Source organism: Lichenostomus cassidix, chromosome 17, assembly GCF_008360975.1.
Source record: "Lichenostomus cassidix isolate B80296 chromosome 17, HeHo_3.0, whole genome shotgun sequence".
Lineage (NCBI taxonomy): Eukaryota > Metazoa > Chordata > Aves > Passeriformes > Meliphagidae > Lichenostomus > Lichenostomus cassidix.
Window position 1 is genome coordinate 6,015,403 of NC_139497.1, and position 26,432 is coordinate 6,041,834.

At 46.4% G+C, this 26,432-nt stretch overlaps 1 protein-coding gene across 5 annotated transcripts in view; it reads right to left on the reverse strand.

Annotated features, from left to right (window-relative positions):
- Nucleotides 1-26,432, reverse strand: part of COL27A1 (collagen type XXVII alpha 1 chain) — a 139,675-nt gene that overhangs the window by 92,322 nt on the left and 20,921 nt on the right. For 3 of the 5 annotated variants that reach the window (XM_085077192.1, XM_085077193.1, XM_085077194.1), the window contains 6 exons: nucleotides 22,405-22,458; nucleotides 14,597-14,650; nucleotides 9,497-9,550; nucleotides 7,607-7,660; nucleotides 2,631-2,675; nucleotides 1,740-1,793 (listed from right to left, as the gene is read on the reverse strand). In XM_085077192.1, the coding sequence (XP_084933318.1) occupies nucleotides 1,740-1,793; nucleotides 2,631-2,675; nucleotides 7,607-7,660; nucleotides 9,497-9,550; nucleotides 14,597-14,650; nucleotides 22,405-22,458 (315 nt within the window). Of the gene's footprint in view, nucleotides 1-1,739; nucleotides 1,795-2,630; nucleotides 2,676-7,606; nucleotides 7,661-9,496; nucleotides 9,551-14,596; nucleotides 14,651-22,404; nucleotides 22,459-26,432 lie in introns of those variants that run through there. The other 2 variants (XM_085077196.1, XM_085077195.1) reach the window with 2 other exon arrangements.

The following is a 26,432-nucleotide window of genomic DNA, read 5'->3' on the forward strand; positions in this document are numbered from 1 at the left end:
AATGCAAAATAAATTTGCATGTTTATTGCCTTCTAGCAAGTTTCCAGATAGGTTTTTTTTCTAGTTCCAAATGTTGTTGGGATTTTCTGGGAAGGAAAAAAAAAAAAAAGGCTAAATCCATATTTTCTTCAGCTGGCAGCAGTGCAGGCTCAGCCTGGGATGTGAAAGTTGGGCTGTGCTCTTTCCTGGCTCCTGCATCACTGCCAGAGATTTCAGCCATCAGGGTGAAGTTACAATCCTGCCTGTGATGCACAAACCAAACCCCAGCCAAGCGCTCTCTCTCCCATCGCTGCAGAGCCAGCACAGCTGACAGGAGTAACAAGTAGTAAAATCTCAGTAAAGTAAACAGCTCTGATGCAGGATACACACAGCATTCAGATAGGCTGAAAAAAGCTGCCTTATTAAAAAAAAAAAAAAAAGGCACTTTCCTGACCCAAACCACATTTTAAGAAGGCGGTTTTGTTCTTTGAATGTCAAGGCACAGATTTCATCCTGCTTATCTGATGGGCTGACTTGCTGAACAGCATTCATTAACCTTGTATGTCCAAAATCTCTTGGACCTCTTCTTATTAGTCATCTAACACACATTCACACCTAGGAGACTCTTTGGCATGCTCAGCTCTGAGAGCCTTTCAGAGTATGAATGGAGCATTTAGTCAGGTGCATAAAGCTCCCATCCAGTTCTGCCATCTGCACTCTCCAGAGTGCTAAGCAAGGTATCAATTTAATTTTCAATTTAAAATGGGTCATGAGTTATTGACAGTCTGAAGCAGGGAGATGCAGACTTGTTCTGCAGATCTAGTTCACATTCAATCCAATAACCCACACATTTGCATAAAAAACTCACATCTAAACTCATGGTAAGTCTGAAAGACTCAGGACAGAGCATTTGGGATCTTTGACATCTGCCTGCTCTCTTGGCTTACAGATAAACTTGGCAGAATCCAACATTAAAGTGTCCATTCTAGAAAACCCTGACAAACTCGTTTCACCACAAAATGTTACAGGGCTGAATGTTCTGCCATCCAAGAGATTCCATTTGTTAGGGTCTTACAAATTCTTCCTCTTTATTTAATTTCTACTACGGAGCATCTTATATCAGTAGGACAAAAAAGCATCCAGTCTTGATCTTTTTCCAATGCACACTCCTCCATTCTGAAAGTTGTCTTAGTGTAGTTTTTTTTCAGTGTGAGAACAAAGACTTGATTGTCTTTCATAATCTTTTTTGCAGCTGCAAATATGATTTATATCAATATATATATATTTACAGCTCACGCATAACGTTATGTGTGTGCATATGTATGATTATCCCAATGCATTTTACTGGTGAGAGTTCATCTAAATCATCTCCCTTCAATAATACACCTTTTTCCATCCCAGGTTTCTAATTTGCTCCACATTAGATGCAAAATATGCCTAAAAGGGAAGGGTTAGCAGCTTGCAGGTGTCTTTCTCTGCTCTGCTATTGTGTTTGGGTTTTTTCCCTGTTGTAATACTGAAGCAAAAATCTGTCAGTATTTGCTATGGAAATTCAGGTTTTATCTATCATAGGCACAAAATACTTTCTAACAACACTGTGTCATTGACATAACATCTTGAGGAGGAAAGAAGGAAAATATTCAGAGATCAAATATTCCTACATTTTCTAGAGGACTGCACTGTCTTTGGTGGGCCATGTCTTTATCTACCTGCACACCCAAATCCCTACTCTGTGCACAGCACGATGAGATTTACTGCACCTGCCTGCCAGGATAACCTTTGGCACCTGGACTTCCAGCTGGTCCTCGTTCACCCTTTGGAAAGAAAAAAGAAAAGGCACAGAAGGTCAGGTGAATGTCCCACTTGGGAAGGGTTTTTAGCTGCATCGTTGTGGAATGCATTAATCTGATACACATTTATCAAAAGGAAAAAAATATTAAGGGTAGATAATGAAGCTAATTAACAAGGGGGAAAAACACACAGAAACCAAGTCAACAGCATACTTGCACTAAGCAAATGCTGCTGTTTCTCCTTCTCCCTCCATCTGCAGGGAAAGCAGCAGATAGTCTGGAACAAGGAGGCTAAGAGAAGGTGTAAGGCTGCATCTATATCTGGCATATGGAACCGTTTTACTGGTGGGAAAGCACTGCCAAAATTCTTGAAAACTAAATGGATTCATGTATAATATCCTTTAACATCATTGCTAACAGGGCCTGCTATTCATTGACTTTTTTTTTTTTTTTACTGCATTGCAAACATCAGACTTAACCAAATAACGAGGGGGGAGAAAAGGGGAGAGGGGGAATAGGCTTTGGTAAGGGAATTACATATACCCAACACGATGTGGTTAGTAAAGTCCAGGTGAAATTAATGTAAAAAGACAAGTAAAGGGGGAGGACGGTGAGCTGGTTTTCCTTGACTCAAGTAAAATTAATGTGGTTGAGCAGTAAAAATTAGAAATTAAATTTAGAAAGTCCAAGGCAGTCTCCTCCCACCATCCCATTGATGCTGGGATGTGTGCTCAGATCCTGGCTGCCCTGGGAGGAGCTGGCTGTCCACCCTGAGCAGGATGGACCAGAGCCAAACCAGCATCACAGCCAGCAAACCCATCCCTCCCTAAAGGTCCACTGCTGGGAACTGGGAACACTCACCTGCTCTCCAGGGTGACCTGGTGGTCCAGGGTAGCCTTTATATCCCTGTCAAAACAGGATGGAAGACATTAATACTAAGAAACAAAAATATAGTAAAATAATCTGGATTTGGTTTTAATTTCTCCTTGGAGGTGGGATTAAAGTTCTGAGCAGAAGCAGGATTTTAGACAGCATTAGACAATCATGCAAATTTTTATCAAGCTGCTTGTGCTTGCACCACTCAAACCTGCTGCTGTGCCCTGCTGGGCTCTGGGGTGGTGCTTGCTCCAGAAGGAATTGCTCCATGAACACATTTAGAATTGCTCCATGAACACATTTAGAGTGGTCTCCATGCTCAGATCTGTCTATTTGTAATCTACACCTTGAGCAAAGCTGTCCTTAATCCTCAGGAAACCACAGGTCTGTAGAATGAAATGTTGGCTCTGGGTACATTGGGGACTACAACACCATGAGTCACTCGTGTTTCAGAGCTCTCACTTTTGCTTTAGAATTTGAAATGCCACAGGAAACACCAAAACAACCATTTACTGCCACAGGAAACCTCAATTTTTCTACCTTGAACTTGTCCAGCTTCCAGCTTTTCTAATCTAATTATTACAAGATCCAGAGTCCTTCATTATGAAGCCACTGAAAATGGTGAGCAAGCTGCCTCTCAACCTGCTCTCTCTGCTGAATTAATTAGAATGAGTTTCTTAATCCACCTTGCTTGCTGGCAAGTGTCTCAGGCTTCAAATCATTCTCACAGGTCTTTCATAAACCTGCTTCAGTTTGTGTGTATTTCATTTTTTGGGGGGATGCAGACACTAGAGCAGGACAAGGGTAGCCTGTTTGACTGCAGACTGAGCAGTGTGTGTCTTTTAAGGGAGTTTGCTTTCTTCTGGATTTACCCAGAGCTCCACATGGAGTTAATTCTGTATGTGACAGGCAGCTCAGATTTTTTCCCTCTTCTTTATTATCTTGCTTCAGCTGTTTAAAACAAACTCGCTTCCATCAAGAGAAACAGTTCAGGAGATTAAACTCAGTTACAGAGATGACTGTTTAGCTGGGCTACCAGCTAAAAAAAAAAAGGTAGAAAATTTAACTTGAAACAAATGGGAGAGAAAAAAAGGAACAATCCTTGCCCAAATACTAGAGAAATAATAAATTGCTTTCAAGGGTGGGTTACAACTATTTGTAGCTCAGTCCCTGCTCCTCAGCTTGTCCTGGCCAAGGCTGCAGCACACCTCGTCTGTCTGTGAGCCCCTCAGGGAGTGTCCCTGCTCTGGAAACCATCACCAGGGCTGGGGGTGACCTTGGCCTTTGGCTCCACTCACCACACGAACCCAGGACTGTTTCTGCTCCCAGGTCCACACCTCTGCTTAACAGCTTTTTTATTCTTCCCATGGGCTGTTCCAGACCTGCAGCCTGAGCCTTCTCTGGCGGGTGTGCAGCACTCTCAGCCATCCTGGCCACTGCCCTCTCCCCTCTGCATTCCTCCTGCCTTGTTATTTCAGACAGTCTGGCCTGGAAAGATGTTGATTCCCTTCTCACCAGTTCTCTCCTGCTTGGCCTTGCTGATGTAGCATGGATCTGGACAGAGCTGTGCTCCTGACAAGGCTGACCTGGAAGATGTTTGTTTGAACAGCTTGAGGGTCCTTTCTCCAAAAGCTGTGAGAACATTTCAGTCAGACCTGTAACTGGAAGTACCTCAGCAGCTCCTGGAGCAGGAGCAGTGCACAGGATTCCCTGCTCCTCTCCAGGAATCTGCCCTGTGAGATGCTCTCCTGCTCATCCTCTCCCTGGCTCCTGACAGGGGCTCAGCAGAAAGGAGGGAGGATGCTCCACCCTGGTTCGGTGTCTGGCCTGAAGGTGAGAGCTGCCAACAGAAACATCCCTGGGTTCAGCATCTCCAGCCATGCCTTAGGATTTAGATTTCCATGGGGTTTTCTCCTGGGATCTCTGCCCAGTTCTTCCAGTCTGGAGCAGGAGCTATCTCTGTCTACAGACAGCTGGAGCACGAAACTTAGAAATATCTTGCTTTGCCACTGATAAGAAAGATGTGATAACCATTCTGCTCCAGCTGGGCTCCTGCAGGATGGGTGTTTGGAGCCTGCAATATCCACCCAAAGGAGGTGGCTGCATGATGATCCCTTGAGATGCTCAAAGCATGTCCTGAGCTAAATCCTGCAAACATCCCATTGCTGTTGCTGTAGTGGTTAGTGAATGGCACTTAAATAAATATGTAGACACTCTGCTACTGCTGCATTCAATTAAATATTCTCCTCACTACATATCCTGGGTTCTGGGAAGTTTCAAACATGTATTTCTTCACAACATACCACAGCTATTTCTGCCTCAGGTTAATAATAATGAGGGGAAAACCAGGAAAGCTTGTGTATGTTAAAGCTGGCTGCAGTGTGAGAGTATTTACCTGCTAAAATCCTCTTCAAATAGCACTAAAATGACAGGGCAGAGGGTATGAAAACAACTGCATTTGCTCTTTTATCTGAACACTTCCTGATGATTACAGGGCGCTCAACACAAAGGGCTGTGATTTAGAAAGGAAATTGCACTCCAGTGAAGGATTTACTCATCTGTGATGATATTTATAATCCACTCTCTCCTAGCTAAAAGGGATCATCCTGCACTTTGGTAGGAAACATGAAGAATAAAGAGGCCAGTGAATGAGACCTGCATACAGGATGTTTTGGAGCACTGACCACTTCCCAGCTCTGTCTTTGCTCTCTGAGTGACTCTAACAAAGCTTTTCATCTCTCACTGCTGCTGTTTTCTCCTGTGGAACAGTGATTCTGCTCTACTGAGATCTGTCTTCAAGCCATCTGTGATCTGCAGTCCCCAACCAAAAGCCAGAGCTCACAGACACCTCACAGGCACCAGGGGGATGGGTGGAAGGAACATCCAAGTCCTGCCACCCTCCCTGAGAGCTCCTGGTCTGCAAAAGCACCATCTGCACTGTGTGGAGAGGGTTAGAAACATACACCTGCTGCTTCTAAGGCAGTTTCATGTACTTATAGATGTGTGGAGGTAAAACAACTCTGGGGGTGCTCTGAGATCAGCCTGTCCCATCCTACAGAGCCCAGCTCTGTCTGCATTCCCAAGGCAGGCTGAGGAGTGAGCCACACTATCCAAAACCATATGCTGCTGCTTGTGGCTCCAGCTCATGCTGCTGAGCCAGTGGTTTTACTGAGTGGGAAAAGCATTTTGTTTCTCCTGGTGAATTATTTTGCCCATTTGAAGGTTTCTGCGTGGTGTTTCTCAGATCAAAGCCCTGAGAGCTCTTTTAGCAGCCCCTCCACGGAGTGAGGAGGGATGTCCATTTCCAAGGCGTTGCTGTTTTCCAGTAGCCAAGATATGTTGCCCACCTTCAGCCAAACACCAGCATATTTTCACTGGGAGAATGCCAGCAGGGAATCCAGATTAAAAAAAAAAAAACCAACCATTTTTTCCAACCATTTCTCCAACAGCTGTAATTTTTTTCTTAATGCAAGATGCTAATAAAAGCCAGGTTACACCAAACCCACTGCCAGACTAGTGCTACTGAGAGGTGTTTTTAAGCTGCACCAAAGGAAAAATTTCGACATCCAACTTGCTCATTACTTGAGGAAACAGAAGCATACCCCTGCCTTTACCCTGTCCTGTGGGAGTTAAGATCAGATGTGAAGGCCATGTGCTGGACTTGGGAATGTTTGTTCAATCTCCTGTTCCTTCTCCGCTTTTTCCACTACGAGTCCTTGCACTCCTGACATTGCATTTTGCTGATCGTAACCACAAGGTTTTGTTTTATGAGCTGTTACACCAGGAAAATGGTATTCTTTGCACCCTATTAGTTAGAACTTGTTTGTGACAGCAAAAGATCCGTAATTAATCACTCAATTGCTCCTACTCCACACAGCACCCCAAGCGTGACCAGCCTTGGAGTAGAAAAATAAACTCAGCTCCTCCTCTTGGCAATTTGGTTCTAATATAAAGCATACAACAAATAATCACGGAGAGGGAGGGCTCCTTTCAGCCTCCTCCACACCTTCTTTCTCTCCTTGGGGTCTTAAAACATACCTGAGGAGGTGTTTGTGTGCAGCTAATTGACCTGAGGAACAGTGTATGGTCAATGGCCCATTGACTGATGAAGTGATTGAAACAAGATGCTCATTTAAACTGTTCCGTTTAGCTCTGGCATTATTGGTTTGCTGGGAAGGGGAGTTGTGGCCACTGAGCCCCACTCAAACAGCTCCCTGCAATAGGTCCTGCTTCCAAAAAAAGAAACCAACCTTCCAACACAGCCTGGAACTGGCAGATCAGCTGAAATATATCAAGTATCTGAGCTCCAGGTATGGATTACTGAAATATTGCTGTGCAGGCTTGAATGCATGGATACAGACATACACCCTGGTGCTGGGAATACAGGGATGGATGGATCTTGAGTTCTATCCTTACATACCCTTTTCCAGGCATGAATGTGTTGTTTGTGATGTTAATGGTGTTGAAGCACCAATATGGAAGCAAATAAAGTAAAACCTGACCAGTGCTGCCAGTCTCCAAGCAAAATAAAGAGGGAAAGCACACAGATACTCTTTTGAAATGTGCTTTACCAGGATAGACAGTCATGGTTTCCTTGGAATGCTAGTACTGCTCTGAATCCACCCTTTGAGTATTGCTGTTGGTTGTAGATCCCTTTAGTTACTGCACTGACTGAACCAGACCTGAATTCAGCTTGCTGAAGAAAACCCAGTGTCAGGGTGCTGAAGGATGTGGAATACAAAGAAGGAACAGAATTCTGTATCCAGAATTTCATTTTCTACTCTTACATAGTCTTCAGGCAATTGCTTCAGCCCATCTCCCCAGGCTATACACCTGCAGAACAGGCATAAAGCTCCTTGGGTGGGTACTGGGGCTTCTAATGACATCTTTTAGGCAGAGTTAAAGGAGAAAATTTTAAAATAAAATTACTGATCCTATTCACTACAAAAGAACACTCTTACCTTTCTACCAGGTGGTCCAGGAAACCCAGTTAAACCAGGTAAGCCCACGTCTCCCTGCAGGAAGCAAGCAAGTTCAATTAGTTTTCAGCAACATTTCCCCTATGCCTACTGCAGTTCCTGCAATTATTTTGCCGACACCAACCCCCAACTATTGATATTTCTGGTTCTAATCACAACTCCTCAAAACCTGACTGGATAAGAAGTGTAGATTTAAACAACATCTCTATTAACTGGCTCATATAAATAATAACCCCAGTTAATTAATGGCAGCTGCTGCTAGAGTCCAGCTTTTCGCAAGCAGAATGAATGCGCTTTTTTTCCCCTCAATGATCTCATTCAGTCACATGCTTCAGTCGCCTTTCAATAGGCATTGAAATCGCCAAGGCAAGGAAATTTTAGCTTTTAAATGCAATAAGAACAACAGGTACCTCCTGCCAAATCCTGTGATTTGCTCTCAGACTCTGCTACCGCGCTGGCTCAGCCCGCGGCTGCCGTTCGGATGGTGCTGGGGCTGGAATTATTGAACCTGCCTGTGTGACACAGACTGAACCTTTGCAGGCTGCTGGTGGGAGGGTTTGTTCAGTGGCCTGTACTCCTCAAAGGGGATTGCATCACATCCCAGCTGGCAAACCCAAACCATCACAGAACGGATGAGCGCGTTGCTGTGAGACCTCTCCAGCACCCAAGCCGCCAGTGTGAGCTGCTTTGGCCTCCTCTGATCAGGGTCACCAAACCCTGGAGTGCCTTCTTACTGAAACTCAACAAATTTCCAGTATCTAGCTTGAAAATTAGGCATCGCTCCAAACTCCTGCTGGAAAGTCCTTGTTCCTATTACTGCTGACAGGAATAAAGCCTTGTTAACACAAGCTAAGGGTTTTCTGCTCCTCTCCCTTTTCTACAATGAGCATTGTCTTCAAGAAAGCAGCTCCAGACCCTGCAGGTGGATGATTTCCATGTGATGCCACTCCAGTGTAGTGTACCAGAAATTTCAAAAGACATCTTGTGTTGTTAAGTTAAAAGCATCATCTCAGACTTTTTCTTCTGAATGTTTTCTAGCATCGCCTTCCACTGTGTGGCTCACAGAGGCATCTGGTGCCAAATGAAGGGCCAAGCAATTTATAGCAAGGCTTAGGGTGAAAGGAAGAGAACCAGGCTTTTGCCCTGGACATGACTGACCAAGGACTGTGCAGGCATCACTGAAAGAAGTAATTGAGGTAGATGATGTAGAGCCCTGATTGCCCTACTGTTCATTTCTAGACTTCTGTGAGGGCTTGTTGCCTCAGTAAAAATCACTCAGCCGTGAAACAGCAAAAATGGGAGTTGTAACTTATCGAAAAGAATTAGCAGAACTCTGATCCTTAACAACTGCTAAACCCAGAAAGCAGCTGCCCTTCCAGCTGGGTGCTCTGGGGTGGTTTGAGCAGCCCTTGGTGGAAACCCCTCAGCAGGATCCATGAATTATAAATCCCCATCCTGATGGAGCAGCATGAGCCAAACCCCTGTTCCTCAGCTCCTCAGCAAGAATCTCCTTTCCTTGGCCTTCAAGGTTTTAATTCCTGACACTGGGATTGCCTCTTGCTGCAGCTGCATGCCCAGAGTGTGGCTGCACCTCAGATATGATGCTTGGAACACCTGGCTGAAGTAGCCACGTGCCTGTGGCATCAGGGACTTCTTTGGGCTGCAGATTGGGGATAAATTATTGAACACTGCAGCATTCAGCACCTCAGTGCACCATAGTCAGTGCCTGAGCCATCCCTCTTTAGTCCCAAATCCAAGGTTTAAGCCTTATTTCCCAGTCCTAAATCTGCTGTGAAGCTTGTGGCTGCAGCACAGACTCCCTGTGTGTGCACAGGGCTAAAAGCTCACCACGCCTTTGGGGTCACATCTCACCTTCTGCCCATTGAGAGCTTTTCCAGGCGACAGCCCAGGATCACCCTTCTGACCCTGAAATGAAAAGCTTACATTAGTGACAGAATCCAAGGGCCCAACCCACAGATGTGGTTCTTCTTCCACCAAGCCTCCAAATTAGAAAAAGATTTTGTTTTACCCCCGTCTCCCTGACATCCCAAACGTATTAAAGTGGCCTGGAATAGCTGTTTTGCTGGGGGTGGATTTGGTGAGTGATTGCTGCTGCTAAAGAGTTGAGCTTTAAATAGTAGTTGACAGTATTAAATTGGCTAAAGAAAGGATAACCAGAAGAAGGCAATGTCAGGACTTTCGATACTTATTAGACCAGACAGCTGCAATTCCTTCCTTGTCTACAACTACCATCACAAAAATAATTACCAAGCCTATTACTGGGGCTAAACCATCCTTCTCAACAACTCACTAGATGCTGTTGCTTTTTTAACTGTGAGGAACAGATGAAACTGCAGAGAAAGTAATACTAATTAGATTCCCCCAACAACCAGAGCAATTGTGAGGCTCCCAGGCTGGCAGAAAGTGGCACACTTGACCTTAAGTGGCAGTATTCCTTATTTTCCTCCTTAAGAACCGCGACGAGGGAAATTACAATTTGAGGCTGTGATCTCCTGACAAACGCAGGCTGGGATCTCAGCAGCATTTGATCATCGAATTCCAATGGATTCCTTTGAAAATCCCACTTTGAATTCTCAAAAGGTGGAAAGGTAATGTGAGGAAGTAACGGGGGAGAGATGCAAGTCGGGAAATTTAGAAGAGATTGAAGTGTGCCAGGTTCTTTTGGCGTGGGAGAGGTAAGGCTTAGCACACATAATATCTCTTCTAGCACAGCCAGGACAGGTATCCCAGCATCAGTCACTATTTAACCTCTTGTTTAATCATAAACAAGCCACTACCTCTGTGTGCCACATCAGCACAGGACAGCTGGGAGGGTTAATTAATGGCTGTTGAGTGAAGTGGGGACCCAGAAAGGAGCAATGCTGGTTATTAACTGGCATTTCTCACGAGCAGCACACAGCTCTGGTTACAGCCAGCTGAGCTGCTTTTCCACACAGCCTCACTGTGAATATGTTCCATGTATACTTCCCACCTTGCACCGAGTGTGAACCTCCCCTTCTCCTCCTCCTGCAGCCTCCACCACAAGCTGCAAGGCTCAGCAGTGAGACTGCTTGGCTCTGGACTGTAGGGAGCACTGCTGATTCAAGGCAGATGCATCTGCACAAATTCTGAATGAAGGCTGCCGGGTTTCCAAACAGTAAATGAAGTCATGCAGATAATCTTGCTTTGCATGCAGCTGTTATCAGGGCAATTCTCCCACTCCTTGAGCTTCAGAGCAGGCAGTGGGTGCTGCCACTGCTGGGAACAGATTAGAGCAGCCCTTGGGATTGCTGGGTGCTCATTTCTACTCTGCAAAATTAATTTACTGCAGCAGGTAGGCACCCACCACTCTCCCTGCACCCTCCCATGTGCTCCATGCAATGACTTTGAGACATGGAAAAGAGCACAAACCTCCTGTGTTTTCCCCATGGCAGCTCCAGATCACACTAGTGAAGCCTCTGCTTTGCACTGGTTCTGTGTTCAGCACTGCTGAGACCATCACACCTTGGAGAACTCAGCCCCCAGCAGAACCAAATGTCCTCGAGATTAACCAGCAAGATGGCAAGGGGACCAGAGGGAATGGATGCCTGGATGTGTGGACTGAAATTGTGGATTAATTTCTCTACTGTTCTCACACAGAAATGACAACAGGCAAGTTACCTGGCTTGTCCATCACCAAGCCATAGCACCTGTCCTACAAGCTTCTCTTTTTCCCATCCTAACTGACTGAGAACACATCTTCCTCTTGTAAAGGAAGAAATTGTTTTCTTCTGTTTTTTCTTTCTACCTGGGAGAAGTCTAGAGCTGTGTGAGTTAAACATAACAGCTTTGCAATCCCACTCATATTACTTTAAACATCAGTGACCCAAACTGATGAGCTATCTTGGGGAAAAAACATTCACTAAAAGCTGAAAATTCAATCTCTTTTCGAGTGCTATAACAAGAGATTTATCCAGAGCAGCAAACCATACTAATGCCTGATGCCAAAAACCTCCAGGTGAGAGATGCAAACCCAGCTCCTGCAATGCCTTTTAAAAACACATCTGACCATCTTCCCAATCCCAAACTCTATCCATCCTCAGAGCAACATCCATTTGTTAGCAAAAACACCTCTCCTGTCCCCCAGCAGCTTTCAGCTGACAGACCCAGCCTTGAGCCCAGCCCAGCCCAAGGCTACAGCTATTTCAGAGGTTATCTGCAACAATCACTCTCTCCTAAACAGACGCAACAGCAATTCCACAACTGCCAAGGACAACAAACAATGCAAAAAGTGGCAAGAATCCCCCTTTGAGCAGTTCCACATCAGGAATTGCTGATCTAAGCACCATGGGCTAAATTCCCAGGTGGCACAAGCAGGTGTAATGCCACTGGAGTTGGTGGAACCTTGCCCAAGCAGATCAGCAGGATTTTGGCTCAACAGCTACAAACAGCTCTGTGCAAAGGATCAGCTTGCTAAATCCAAGGAATTACAAGTGCTCAGCTCCAGTGGTGAGAATAAAGTGGGCTCTGCACAGGGTTGGCTGTGAGCTGCAGAAACACAAGTAAAGCCCTGCAACCAGGCAGGAGTCACAAAACCTCCCAGAGCCCTGCAGGGCCACAGCACAGCCCTTGCACACACTGCCTGACCTTATGAGCACTCTGGTCATTCAGGTGTTAAAATTATGCTCTTGGTTCCCTTCCTAAGTGCCAATGACTTGATATTAGTCATGCTTTCCAAGCTGTATCTAGCTGGGAATCTTCAGTTTCCATCCTGCAGTTTTTTTCTGTGGGATTAACTACTATCTAAGCAAGACCAAGTCCAGCGGCCACTTGAAGGCTCTCAGCAAGTGCAGTTCCACTTGGGGCTGCTCTGCCCTGCTGTCCAGGCTGAGCTTTCACAAGTCCATCATTTCACCCCTGGGCTGGGTCTATTAAGGATACTCCATCTCTGCAAGTGTCCAAGGCCAGGCTGGATGGAGCTCTGAGTTACCTGGGCACTCAGTGGGAAGTGTCCCTGCCCATGGCAGGGGTTGGAATGAGATGATCTTTAAGGTTCCAACCCAAACCATCCTATGATGATTTTGTGATGAGGACATCAGCTCCCAGGTGCAGGCTTAGAGGCATTTCAAACGTAAGGGGGTGAAATAGCACTTTTTGGGGCAAAGTCTCCCTTCTGGGACTGGTTTAACAACAGAGAAATTAAGGGAAGGAGGGAAGTTAAAACTCTGGCATCTGATACACACCTTCCAAAGAGCATTTCTGAGGCAGAGGTGATGCAATCATGGCTTACCAGGCTCTCCCTGCTGGAGGTGAACCTTCACCGTGGCCTGGGCTGAGCTCCAGCTCTCACATCCCATTGCAAACCTAATATTTCTCTTGAAAAAGCACCATGCAGAACAGATCAATCCTACAAATGGTGGCTGGACAAAATTAAAATATATCACAGAGCCTGATGACACCAGATCTCTGCTGCAGACTTACAGCTCTCCATCCACTGAGACTTACTGCTGCCAGACTGTGCATTGAGATGGAGGAAAATGCTCACACTAAGATTTAATTTCTATTAGGTGACCAACTGAATATAGCTTTAGAGCCAATGATGATTTCTGACAAGTCATTAGGCTAAAAGTGATTTTTAAAAAATCCCGTAGCATAGAAACACAGTTTGGCTCTACAGCTTGGACCAGGCTGGGTTTGCAGGGCTGGAAGTTAGATAAAAGAAGTTTGATTTAACTTATAAAACTCAACAAGTGTGATCTGGAAGTCATTGATGTAGAATAAATGCAGAACACTAAGATGTAGAACTTTTACAGGCTCACTTTTCAGGCCATATAACTACGCTGTGGAATTCAAACCAGCTGCTGTTCACCAGCATGTCTCCAGTGCCTAATTTTTAATCACGTAGAGGCAGCATGCCAAGTTTCCAGAATCCTTTTCCCAGAGCATCAATAGTGTTCATAACATCTCTGCCTACTGATGAGATCATGAAAAGACAGAACTAGTGCTTGCACCTTTCTCTGTTTGGCTGAGACGTCCTACAGCGTCCCTGGTACTGAAAATCTCTGTTAAATATTGCCTCTCCAAACTCCATTGTTCTCCAGTCCAGCACAGATGTTATAAAATATAAACTTATTTCTTTGTAAACAATCATACCAAAGCAATCCAAACCAGTTTTCCAGGAACTTCACAGTCTTTAGGTAACACAAAGCCTTATATACGGAAAGAGCTGGGAATTAAAGCACATTTTGGAAGGGTTTTGCTGCACACACTGGATTAGGTCCCCTCCAGAGCCACATCTGTGCTCAATCCCAGGCACAGGGAGAGGGTCCAGCTGCAGGGGGTGATTCCCACCTCGCTGTGCTCCAGCTCTCACCCTCAGGGAATGTGTGTTCAGGGGAAAAGGACAAAGCACAGAGCTCCTCCACTTCAGGAGGTCTGTGAGCCCTCGTGGGAGAGCTGAGGGCATCCAGAAGGAAGCCATGAGATCAGAGTGGGAGCACTGATGGAGCTCAGAGTGCCCAGAAACTCTGGAGAGGAAAAGAGGGAATTTCAGGAGGAAGAAAGCAGAGGAAGGTGCTGGGTGCTGCTGGTCCCTCCTGCCACTGTCCAGCCCCAAAGGTGGAGGAACAGGCTGCAAAATCCAGAGGAGAGAAATGAGAAAGCAAAGAAATTCAGAGCTGGTGGAGCCCTGGAGTGCAAGGATTCCACTGTCCTTGTCTAACACAGCCCTTTGTAGCCTGGCACAGGCATAGCTTAAGCAGGATCCTAATTAGGCAGTCTTTGAAATTTGGGATAACCGAGGATGGAGGCACAGAGCAGGATCCCTCTGGGCACATGAAATGGCCTTGGCTGTGCTGCTGAAGAGCAGGAGGGAGGGAGAAATGGCTTCAGCTTCTGTCTTTTGCACAGAGCAGGATAAAAGGAAGCTGTCCTTTCCCAGGGATGCCCTGTGGGATGGGAAGGTGAAAGCTCCTCACACCAGTTCATACTTACTTTCTGTCCTGGGGGACCAGGAGAGCCAGGGTTTCCATGGGGACCTGGGGGACCCTAAAACACACAACAAACACAGAACACAGTCAGAAGGAGTCAGTGGGAATCTGCATTAATCCTGGAGCAGCCAAAAGCCTCTGGCTGTGCTGTGCCAGACCAAACCCAGAGCCCAGAGCCCAGAGCCCCTGGCAGGGTGCTGGTGGCACTGGGACCCTCCCTGGCACCCAGGGATGGGGACACTCAGCTGTGAGTTCCCACCAGGCTCTAGGGAAAGGGATGTGTGTCTGTCACCACAGGACACGTCACGACACTGAGATAATTTGGGAAAACCAAACATTCCAAAGGTCAGAGGAGTCCAAGCTCTGCGAGGAGCCCCAGCAGAAGGAGATGGAAGCAGGCAGAGGGGAGTGGAAGTGTGTGGGGGTGTTAACAATTGGGTTTTTTTGGTCAGCATTTAAGAGAACAGCAGTAATTACCAAAGGGAAATTGTTCTGCTCTTTGGGGTGAACTCATTTTCCCTACAAGCCAACCAGATATTTGCCTTTAGAGGTTGGAAAGAGAATGGATAATCAAACAGTAAAACAGTGGGAAGAGCAGTTCAGTTAAATTAAACACTTTAAATCCACATCTTACATACCTAAATCTATATTTTTGTTTAGTTCTCACAAGCCAGTGACACTGCCAGAGTATCTACCTCAGGTCACATCCACCACTATCTCCTTTTACATCGTATTTTAAAAGCACTCTGCATATTTTCCAAAGACTATTTAAGGAGTTATCTGGAATAAGCAGCTAAGAATAGTTTATGCCTGGATTGTACACAGCACAGAAGATCTGCTAACCTTTCAGGCAGAAGTAATAACAATTCTAAGTCCCCTTGAACACGTTCCTGGGAGATGAAACAACCTGAAGATTCAACTCCAAGAATTCTGCCAAGAACGTGTGAGAGCTCTGCAGCACCACGAGGAGCCCTTCATGTACCCTCGAGTTAGGGGACTACAGGCAAGGGGACAAAAAAGCACTCAGGCACTTTCTCAGCAAGCTGTAGGATTTCCAATGAGCATTTTGGGGCCAAAATCTTCGGGGTCTGATTTCCAAGGAAAATCACTGCAGTTAAACATGCGTCTGCCAGCCAAGTTCAGTGCCCTTGCTGTCTTCTGAGAGAACGTCAGTGCACTAATCTCTATTCAGTTTTATTTTTACTGCATTGTAATAGAAAATAATGCCTTTTTTATTGTATCTTGTGGTACAGACAGTTGCTGAGTGCTTAGTGCTATTTCACAACATGCTGCTCTGCTGGAAGAGGCTGTTTAATTAAAAGGTTGAGGCTGAACTTTTCAAATGGTACTTTTTTCCCCAATTAATGTCCCATTCTTAAATTCCTTCCAAATTTTCAGCCTGAACCCAAGTACATTTATTGCCCCATTCTTGATTTCCTTCCAAATTTTCACCTGAAATTCTCCTGTAGTTTAGGCTGGCTGTGAATTTCCAGTGAAACTGAAACAGCTTTAATTAAAATTAAGGTGCTTTAGTATCAACCTCTCATTTGAAAACCCACAGAGCTGTTGTAGCCAGAGTACCTTGGCAATGAGGAATCTTAAATAAATTCATCTTCCCAGTAAACTATGGAATCATCTGCCCACCTCATTGGGTGGGACAGTGAAACAGAGACTGAATGTGCTGCTTAAAGGAATTCAACAAGCCTGTGGTGGCAAAAATACTTCAACCCAAGTCTTTCAAGTCTCAAATACGTAGGAAAATTAATAAAAAGTGACAGAAATCAGAACAGCAAAGTCTCTATAAAAGATGAGCTCCTGAAAAGCTTTCACACGTAAGCAATAATCGAGGTAGCTCTGAACAGGGTTCATAAATCCAGCCTGCTGCTGGATTTGAGGAGGGAATTCAGCTGTAATTCAACTTTGGAGTGAGGCAGCTTGGCCCAAAGCCCACGTCAGTGCAGGCAGTTGAAATCTGTGCTCCACCATAGCCCAGGGCAGGCTCCCAGCAGAGCCAGGCTGTGGGGAGCAGCTCGGTGTGCTGGGGCTCCCAGATGAACGTGATGGTTTCCAGGAGGAAACCTGGAACGTGGGAAGCTCAGCTGCCAATCCAGAGCTCCTGGATAAGAGGCTAATCACACCCCCAGCAGGCTCTTCCAGAGTAAACCAAAGCACAGCAACAAAACCCTACAGAGCCTTAACCGGGAGGAGGGGAGAAGGGAGGAAGGATCCAGTCACAGTTTCTAGTGATTAAACGTGTGATTATGAAAAACAGACACTCTTGAGATAAAACAGAGCCTTCAGCACTGAGTTCAATGAGTCTGACAGTGTATCCACTGTCATCCAGGCAAAGGGAAGTCAGAGCCTCATCCTGTCCCTAAAGACTGATGTGGTCTTACCCTAGTGAGAAGTGGCCACATCCTGCTGCAGTGACAGTGGGAAGTCCAGTCTGGCACTGCTGTGACCAATTCTGGGGCTTGTGTCAGACATCTGAAACTGCTCTGGGAACTGTGGAGAGTGTAGTCTGGCAGAAGTCCTAAAAATTGTGAAAAATAATTGATCTTGATGTGTTCCAACATGGTGAGTCCTGAATCTGTGATTCCACCCACATTCTTGGCAGAGGAGGGAGATGCTGTGTGGTACAGTTAGGATGGGCTGAGTAACAAAAGGTGCAGGACAGCAGCTGCCTCAGGAGCTGTCAGCAACACTTAATTGCTGTATTTTATTCATTCTGTCCTGGATTAATTCAATTTACTGCTCACGCCTAGAAATTTGGATTCTCCTAAATATATTTATTATCGATACATCAGTTTTGCTCACTTATCTACACACAGGGTAGGACAATGATAACACCACTGCATGAAAAAATCCCACTCAGGTGCCTGTTTTCCCACCAGCTTTGGCTTCCTATGTCTGCTGAAACAATCCAATCCAGCAGCAGGCAAACTTGCGTGTGAAACCTCCCAAGCCTTGCACCAGAAACTCCACGGAAAATTTTACCATGGGACAGCAGCAGCCCGAGGCTGCTCCAAGGCACGGAGAGCAGAACAATCCCTGAATGTGTTCTCCAAGGCAGGAGGGGTTTCCCATCTCCCTGGAATGTTTCTTACGTGAATGATGCTACTTGAGAGCGACTCTGAGCCACCCAGATCAGCTGGGGGATGCCTGGAGATGGGACTCTGCTCACAGAAGTGCTTTTATGCCTAAAGGTTCACAGCCCGCAAAAATTAACAAAAGTGTAACTGTGCACAGCTCCCCCCAACCCCCCAGCATTCACAAGGAGGGGGGAAAAACTCTCCCAGTTCCTGCTAAATGCTAGAGAGCTCCAGTCAGAGGAATGACCGCTCATTTGAAACTCATTGTGGCTTGGGGTTTCACTGTGTAAAGCAACTTTTTCTGCTCCTGACCTACAGATCCCACGGTGACCTCTGGCTAGCTGAAAAATGAGCTAAATATTTGAAGTGAGGCCAAGCAAACTGTTTCTTTAAACACTTTTCAGAAATTGGAAAATCTTCCTAATGGGATGAGGATACCAGGGAACCTCCACAGCTGACTGAGTTGCTTGTTTTAGGAGGGAAGCCCTGCATTTTGAAGGAAAGGGAGATTTTTTCCAACCACAGACCAAATGTAACAGGGACATGCTACACTGGGACCTCACAATCTTTCAAGCTGCTGAGGTTCACAGGAGGATGGCAAGTGCATCCTGAAGCATCAGGGAGTGCATAGGTATTCCCTTCACCCATCCTTTTGGATTTCTCCTGTGTTGTATCAGTTTAAATAAACCAAGAGCAATTGCAGCATATCAGGCTTTTTATTCCTGATTCTGACCTGGTGTGTGGACAGGCAAACACTCCTTGTACCTGAGTTTGCTCACCTGTTGGAGAAGGAGTGACTTCCAGTGGGACCTGGTTTCCTGAATTAAGTGTTTTGGAAAGTTTGACCATTGCTCTCTTGGTTTTTTTGTGTCCTTGGGCCTAAGCAAACAACCAAGGCCAAGCTGGACAGGAGTAACCTACTCTGGTGGAAGGTTCCCTGCCCATTGTCAGGTGGAACAAGATGAGCTTTAAGGTCCCTTCCAACCCAAACCATTCCATGAACTGGACTCTTATCTGGCATGGATCTGCTGTTTCCTTCGTGTAGAAGCAAAACAGACAACTGGGATTTCCACAGCCTCATGTGGAACAAAGCATTTAAAACCAAGTGCCCCAGTTTATAGGGAATTATTACAGCATTTTTCTGCAGACCTGACCAAACTGTGGTTACTTTGCTGGTCAAACTACACCAGTGAGGGCTGGAGGGAGGCACAGTTTGAGGTGGATGTGGATGTGCTGCCCAAAGCCTCTCGTGCAGACAGCACTGGGTGAAGCTCACAGAGCCCAGGGTGAGGCAGGAACAGCTCCATTGGAGAAGGAGTTATTGCTCCAGCAGGAGCCCTTTGCTGACAGCTCCCTGCAGAGCTCGTTGGCACATCCCTGTGAGCAAACCTCAGCCTCTGCCTCCTCGGGAGATGATGAGGTTTGAAGAAATGCAAAGGTCAGAAATGAAAGCTCAACACATGTGGCTCACCCAGTGCCACCACTCACCACCGTGGAAAGGCCAAATCCCATCAGCTGCCTGGAAAAGGGTTTTCATATCATATAGAGCTGGGGAAACCCTTCATTGCTAACACTGCCATTCCCTCAGATCTCACACAGACGCTTGAGCAGGCACCCAGCTCATTTATCCAAGACCAAGCAGTGTGGACAAATCTCTTATGCCTCAAATGCTTTCATGCAGACATGAAAGCTGAAAACCATCCTCACTGGGTACAGAGAGAGAGAAACCCTTCCTGGAGAGCACACATGGCAGTACAGCAATACCTCTACAAGCTGGAGAGCTCCTGAGATAGAGTTATTAGCCATTCCTATTCCTTTTTCTTGGAGTCCCTCAGGAAATAATGAGAAGAAGCACGCAGTTTTCACTTGTTATGAAAATGAAAACTTGCCTTCATAGATGCAGAGAGCAGAGCACAGGAACAGCCTGAATCTGTCTCAGGGCCTCTGCTGCTGAGTGATAGGGTGTGCAACTAATTCCGTGCTCCTGAAACGGGGACTGGCTTTTGAAAATGGGGAAATTGTCATTTTGAGCAAGACTACTACTAACCACTCAGCTACTCTGCCTTGGGGTGCACTTGAATGCAGAGATGTGTCCCAATCAGAGTCTCTTCCACGCTGTTACAGAGGCTGGGATGTGTTTCTGCAAAGCAGGTGGCATTGCCTACATGGAAGAGCCACCCTCAGACTGCACAGGCAGGTCTGGTGATGTTTATCTGCTGGAAACCAGGAGACAGATCCATGGAATCAGACAGATTTTCTTACAAATTCTCACCCACCACAGTCTCACCACCCTCACAGCAAAAGCTAAAATCAGAGTTTTCATTTCACCCTGACCAGCACAGGGGGACAAAGGGAAGATAAACAGAGACAATATGAAATCCAAAGGGTGGAAATACTGCACTACAACTTCACAGCCACAGAAAGTCACAAGTCAAATGCTACTACTGGATTTGCAAATGCACTAGGTAAGTGTATAAGCATTAATAACATAGAAATTATGCAAGTTACAACAAGGACAATTACATCTCATGCATTGGGCCATAAACTGCATTGGTGACCAAAAAATCCTTCCTTTCCCCTGCATGCAGCACTGCAGAGTTGCCTGCAATGTTCACCTCCCCTCTGGAGCATGATGAGACACCTCATGGCTTCTCCATGGGCAGCTGCAAGAACTCTGCAGCTGCCTTGTTGGAGGATCAGGTTAGGAGAGGTAGGACATCACCCCTGCAGTGATGCACGTTTAAGTGGCTCAAGCACAACAAAAGCAAAAGATGCAAGAATTCCCCTAAGCCACTCTTAGTTCCTGGCAGCTCCTCTTCCCAATGAAATCCCTAAATCCCAAAGAAACACAAGAAAAAAATACTAGGAGAAACACATCCCAAAGTTAAAACAATTTAAGAACAGAGCAGTTCTGTCTCCAGTGCTCCAGGCCAGACATTCAGAGTGACCCTTCTGCCCCTTCCCAAAATTAGCACAGCCTCTTTGCAGAGGTCTGAGCCAAGCCAGGCTCAGCTGTGCTGAGCACTTCCTAACTGGGAACTCTTTCCTGGACCAATTCTCAGCACCTCTGGCAGGGACTGAGCTCAGAAACCCTCTGTTGCTTATTGTCTTTCAGAGGATCATCTTAAATATAGGATGGAGCATGCCCCAGCTGGGGAATAACACAGACAATTATGACACAGCTTCCATGCTGCTATTGCTTTCAGAAAACACTCAAGTGGCATAGGGATGCAGAGCTGAAATTTGGTCACTCACACAGTAGGCAGGGGATGCAGCTGAGGACTCCAGACCTGGAGTTTAGTTTTCCAACCACAGGATTGCCAGAAGTAACACCAAATACCCCTCATAAGCAATGAGCTGGGGTAGGAACCAAATTCCAGCTTTCATGGGGATGCTAAGAAATGCAAACTCTGGGCAATCTGCTGATGTGGGAGCATTTGTGACAGAAGATATCATGGCTGATGCTTCACTAAATAACTCCTCTAACATGGAACAGATTGTCCCATCTATAAACACAAGTCTGGTGCTGCCTAACCCCTCTCACCCACAGCCCAAATCACCTTCCAGGGCTGTTCACACAGGCCCAGGCTCCAGGGGTCCTGCAGACCTTCTGGGTTTTACTGTTGGTGGAAGGAGGTGAGTTTATTTTTACTGGGCACTGCAAGATCTCACAGGAGTGTAACAAGTGTCCTGGGGGAATGCCGAGCCTCCCAGCCCAGCCTCTCTCTTGTTCTGTAAAGACATTACACGGGCTTGAGTGTTAGCCAAGAATGTGTGAGGAAATCTCCCTCTGCTGCCAGGCCAGGATGCTGCCTGGATCACAGATCCAAACATTCCCTTCTTCCAGCCTCAGACACTCACACCTTTGGATTCCCAACCCACAGCTGCCCAGTGCTCAGGAATGGGGCTCTGTGGCTGCACCCTGTGGGACAGCACTGCTCTCCCAGGAAAACAGCCCTGTTCTCCCAGGAAAACAGCTCTGTGCTCCCAGGAAAACAGCCCTGTGCTGCCAGGAGAGCAGTGCCAGCATTCACTGTATCCAGGTCAGGCACACTGCCCAGCCCTGGGAGGGTCAGGCCAGCGCAGAAGGCTTTTCTCACAGCGAGCTGCAGCACTCAGCTCCAGATGTTTCCTCAGCACAGTACTCAGTGTTCAAAGATCTGCATCAGAATTTCATTTGGGGAGTAAGAAATTCAGGAATTCGCAGTGGCTCTCATAGAGCAGATAAGACATTCTGCTTTAGAACTTGAAAAGGAGGTAGAGAGGAGCTTTCAGCCTGGGGAACAAAAGAACTCATCCCTGTGAGTGTTGAGTCCTTGGTCCTGGACCATGGTCCTGCTAATGAAGGACCTCAAACAAAACAATTCGTGAAGCTGAGGAGTACAAAAAGCAGCCAAAGCTAATATTCAGCACTGGGTTTTTGCAAGAAGGAGCAGATACTGGAAACAAAATGAGACAGACAGAGCTCATTCTTCTGACAGCCCTTTGGAAACATCCATCCCCAGGCTCTGCTGATGCCAAACCTTAGCTCAGGGAGGCTGCAAATCACCAGTGTGGCCTCCTGAAAACCTCCAGCAGGGAACGAGAGAGAGGGAGGCCAGATCCCAACTGAGAAGGGCCTGAAGCAATTGTTACTGAGCCACAGGAACTACAACAGCCCTTGGAACAACAGGACAGGCAGATTTGAGTATAAATGGATAAAAGTTTTTAAAGCACTTACTCGAGAACCTCTCTTGCCAGGGGGTCCTGGTAAGCCCGGCAGACCTGGTGGGCCCTGGAAAAACAAAAATAGGTATTAGTGACTGTTCTATAACAGGATGGTGCTCCTGACAGTGCTTCACAGAGACCCAAAACACAATCATTTGGAGAAGGCCTGGGGAGAAGGGCCAATTACAGCACCACAGCCAAAATTTCCCTTCCAGTTACGCTATTGCTATAAAGGGATAAAAAGCCAGGCACAAAAACATCTGCAGGAGCACGTATTTCCATCGAGGGGAGACAGAGCATCCCCATCTTTGTGCTTCAGCCTGCATTCCCAGGATCACAGCTGTGCCTCATGCTTCCCCTCTTCTGGACCCATGCTGGATCACCTTGGCCAGGGAAGCACATTGTGTGTTCTAATCTGTATCAGCTGGACATGTGCAGCTCTTGGTCTTGGAGGTTCCTCCATCAATTACAGCATAATCATACCCCAGCACTTCATATTTCAGAGCAGCAGGTTATAAAATGTAATAAAATTGGTGTCAATGTTGGAAATGCTTATATATGGTTCTGTAGCAAAGGAAAGGTCGAGTCATACACATCAGAGTATGTGAGGCTCGTGGAAGAGGGGAGGAACAAAGTGGGGATATCAGGAGCCCAGCTGTGCACTGATCTGAAACAGGTTGGAAAAAAATACTTAACCAATGAGGTTTGAACTCCTTTGAATTTATTCATCCATTTATTCTTTTTTTCTCAATGGGCTGGAGAATTGAGATTTCTGGAGAGCTATCTGCAACTCCTAATAACTCCTCAAAACTTCTTTTCCCCCAAGCCAAACATGTCTGACAAGAATAACTGTTAATTGAAGCGTCTCCCAGAGGATTTATATTCTGGTAGCTTGCTACAAAAGACAAGTTTCCATTGCATTCAGTGGGGAGAAACACCCGGAGCAGCCAAGTGAAGGATGTTTGGAAGGCAGGCTGAGCTCTCTGACTGTGTAGCAGGTGGGATTGCAGGTCCCAGGAACAATATTCTACAGGGGTAAAGGTGCAGGATGAGCCCCATGGCCACATTCTGGCCTTGCTCCCTTCCCACTGGGTCATCCCTGTGGGATCTCCTCCCTGAGCAGAGCACACTGCCAGGCTGGTATTGCCTCTGAGCAAGAGTGGAAAGCTTGTGAGCTCCAGTGCAGTTCTCAAGAGTCATCAAGGGTGTGATTTATTGACACAAAAATCAACCCTGGAGATCCTTACCCTAAATCTCATGTCCAGGAAAAGGTTTTTGGAAAGGGAAAGCTTGCCTGAACCATAGAGGTAACTGGTAGATAAACACTTCCCTGATATTACCAACCCTCCCACATGTAAACAGCACATTAAGTTATATAAAAGTGATATATTTTAAGAGCCAAACTTGCCACAGCAGAAGAAAAATCAGAAGGCATAAGCAAAGCCCAGTGTGCTCTGTGCTACTAATTTATCAGGACAACAAACAAATCATAACGTTTTATCCCTGTAGTTAGTTCTAGCTGTAGTAAAGATAACAAGAAAAGTGTTTGAAAAGTGTAAGAGCCTACACAGCACAGAACAGCTTGTGCCCCACACTGAGACACACAGGGATGGACTTCTGTCACCTTATCACTCACTGTCACTGCCCAGCCCTGCCTGCCCTGGAGATGTTCACTCTCTAAAGCCTTGGACACTTCATCTGACCCCTCAGCCAGTTGCTTATTGCTGCCTAACACAGTATTACTGGTCTGTGTATTAACAACCCTCATTGATACAGCTGACCCTCATTTTAAGCAATATCCCAGTGTTTTAACCTGCCATTGTGCCAGCTCAGGGCCCCGTGCATAATGCAATTATACAGCTGTGCAAATAGACACGTAATTGTAGGGGTTTTTTAAAGCCTCATGTATAATTGTGCTTCAGAATCCCAGCTTTTATTAAAAATATCCCCCTGCCCTTTTAGTTGGGATGATAAGTATCAAACCACGAATCCAGTGTGGCTGAGGCAGCAACAGTTAATAGAGTTTACCAGAGATTAATCCAAATCCTTAACCTCTTCTCCATCAAAACCCATTCCCATTTGCCCTTAGAAGGAAGAAGCAAAAGAGGAGATGCAACTGTCTGAGCACAGCGTTCCCTGCGTACCAGAATTGAGGTGACCTTTTCCACCTTCCTGCTAACAGCAGCTGCAACTGTACTTGGCCACTTGAGCAAAAACCTTCTCCAAAAATGTGGGCTGCTCAGAACAGACTGAAGCTAACACAAAAATAAGGAGAGAGTTAATTCTGGCAGTGGAGTGGGAATATGGATTTGAGGGAAAGGCTTCTAGCTGGAACAGCACAGAGCAGTAATAATTCAGGAGTCATTTTACTTTGATTTGTAATCCCTGCATACTTATTTTTTCCTTTCTTGAGGAGTGAGAGGGATAAGGTGGCTGTGGGATGAAGAGCTAAAAGGTGCCAACCCCTACAATAACTGCAGAAGGCAAGAATGTGACCACTTCTAAATCTGAAGCCAGTCAAGGTGGAAGAGTACAGGGGCAGTGGATGGACACAGGTAGTGATGAGATGTTACACACTGTGAGGCCACTTTGCACTTCTCACACTGCTCCTTGGCACCTGGATTGGGTGGGACATGGACTGTGCCATCCCAGGGACCATTTCCCCTCTGTGTCACCCAGCCCAAGCCCTCAGACAAGAGCACCACGTCCCACACTGGCTGTGCCTGTGGAGAGCAGTGCTGAAAGACACCCAAGGAAAATGCACATCCGGAGAGGCAGCCAGGGGAGAAGGGGCTGGATCAGGGCCCAGCAGCTCACAGAGGATGGATGCAGTCCCAGTGCAGCACAGAGCTCCACAGGGAGAGCAGGAGGTGGCTATCAGCAAGGTGTCCACAGCCCCTGCGCTCACCAGAGACATCTCCACCCTGACCCCAACTCAGATCACACAGAGCCCACAGGGACATCTCCCCTGAACCCTTTAGGGCACCCCGAGGAGCTCCATGGGGAGTGTTCCAAGGGGCAGGAAGGGTTCCTGCTCCTGGCAGCAGGGTGGGGATATCAGTGCTCTGCCCTTTCCCTCCCAGCACAGGGATCAGCCCAGCCCTCCCGTGGGGAGCTACTGCTCCTGGCACTGTGGCTCTTGTCTCTCTGGCTCCTTGCCTGCTCCTCCTGCACACTGATGGCAGAGAACACACACCCTGTTATCACACAAAGCGAAATCAGAGATCAAGGAGAAACTCAGCAGCAGCGGCAGATATTCTCTCTCTCTTCTCCAGCCAAACAGCTGAGCTGCTAACCAGCCTGAACAGTTCCTGAAGCAGCTCATGGCAGCCACAATAAAGTTTAACCCTTCTCAGTTTCCCACGGTAGCATTAGCAATGACGACCGATCCCACCGAATGATTATAGGATTTATTCTAAGCTGCTGCTGGGAAACTTTCTGGCGCAAAAGGGACTTTTTTTTTTAATCTTAGCTCTCTGAGCTTCAAATTGCAAATGGAAAATTAAGCTAAGTTGTCTGAAAGGGAAATACATCAGACCCTGAGGATAAGGGAAATCTCACTATTTCCTTTTGCTGCTAATTTATCCCTCTGCCTCTCCCACACTGTGACCTTCCTTGCAGTGCTGCAGGGAGCAAGGTGCCTTCAGAGCTCCAAACTCAGCAAGGCTAAACGTGCTGGGCAAGGCTTGAATGAAAGCACACTGAGTACAGGAATTGGTGCTGGAAATTGGGAAATGACTCCTGAATCATCTTGGTCAGATAGCAAAGGATTTCTGTATTCATTTCCCCGGGGATGAGTACTCAACCTGAGAGGAGATTTCCCAGGAAAATATCAAGCTCATATTTCAGTGCACACTGACAGATGGACACATTTACTTTAGGGTCTTCCCAATGTATTCCTGCCCAGCCACTAGTGGCACAGCTCTTCTGTGTCCCAGAAAAGTGTTTCAGAAGTGAAAAGTGCTGCAAGGATGGAGGGCAGAAGGGAGAACATTCTTCTTTCTCAGGTGCTAATACCTGTCATCAAAGACAGCTTGAAAG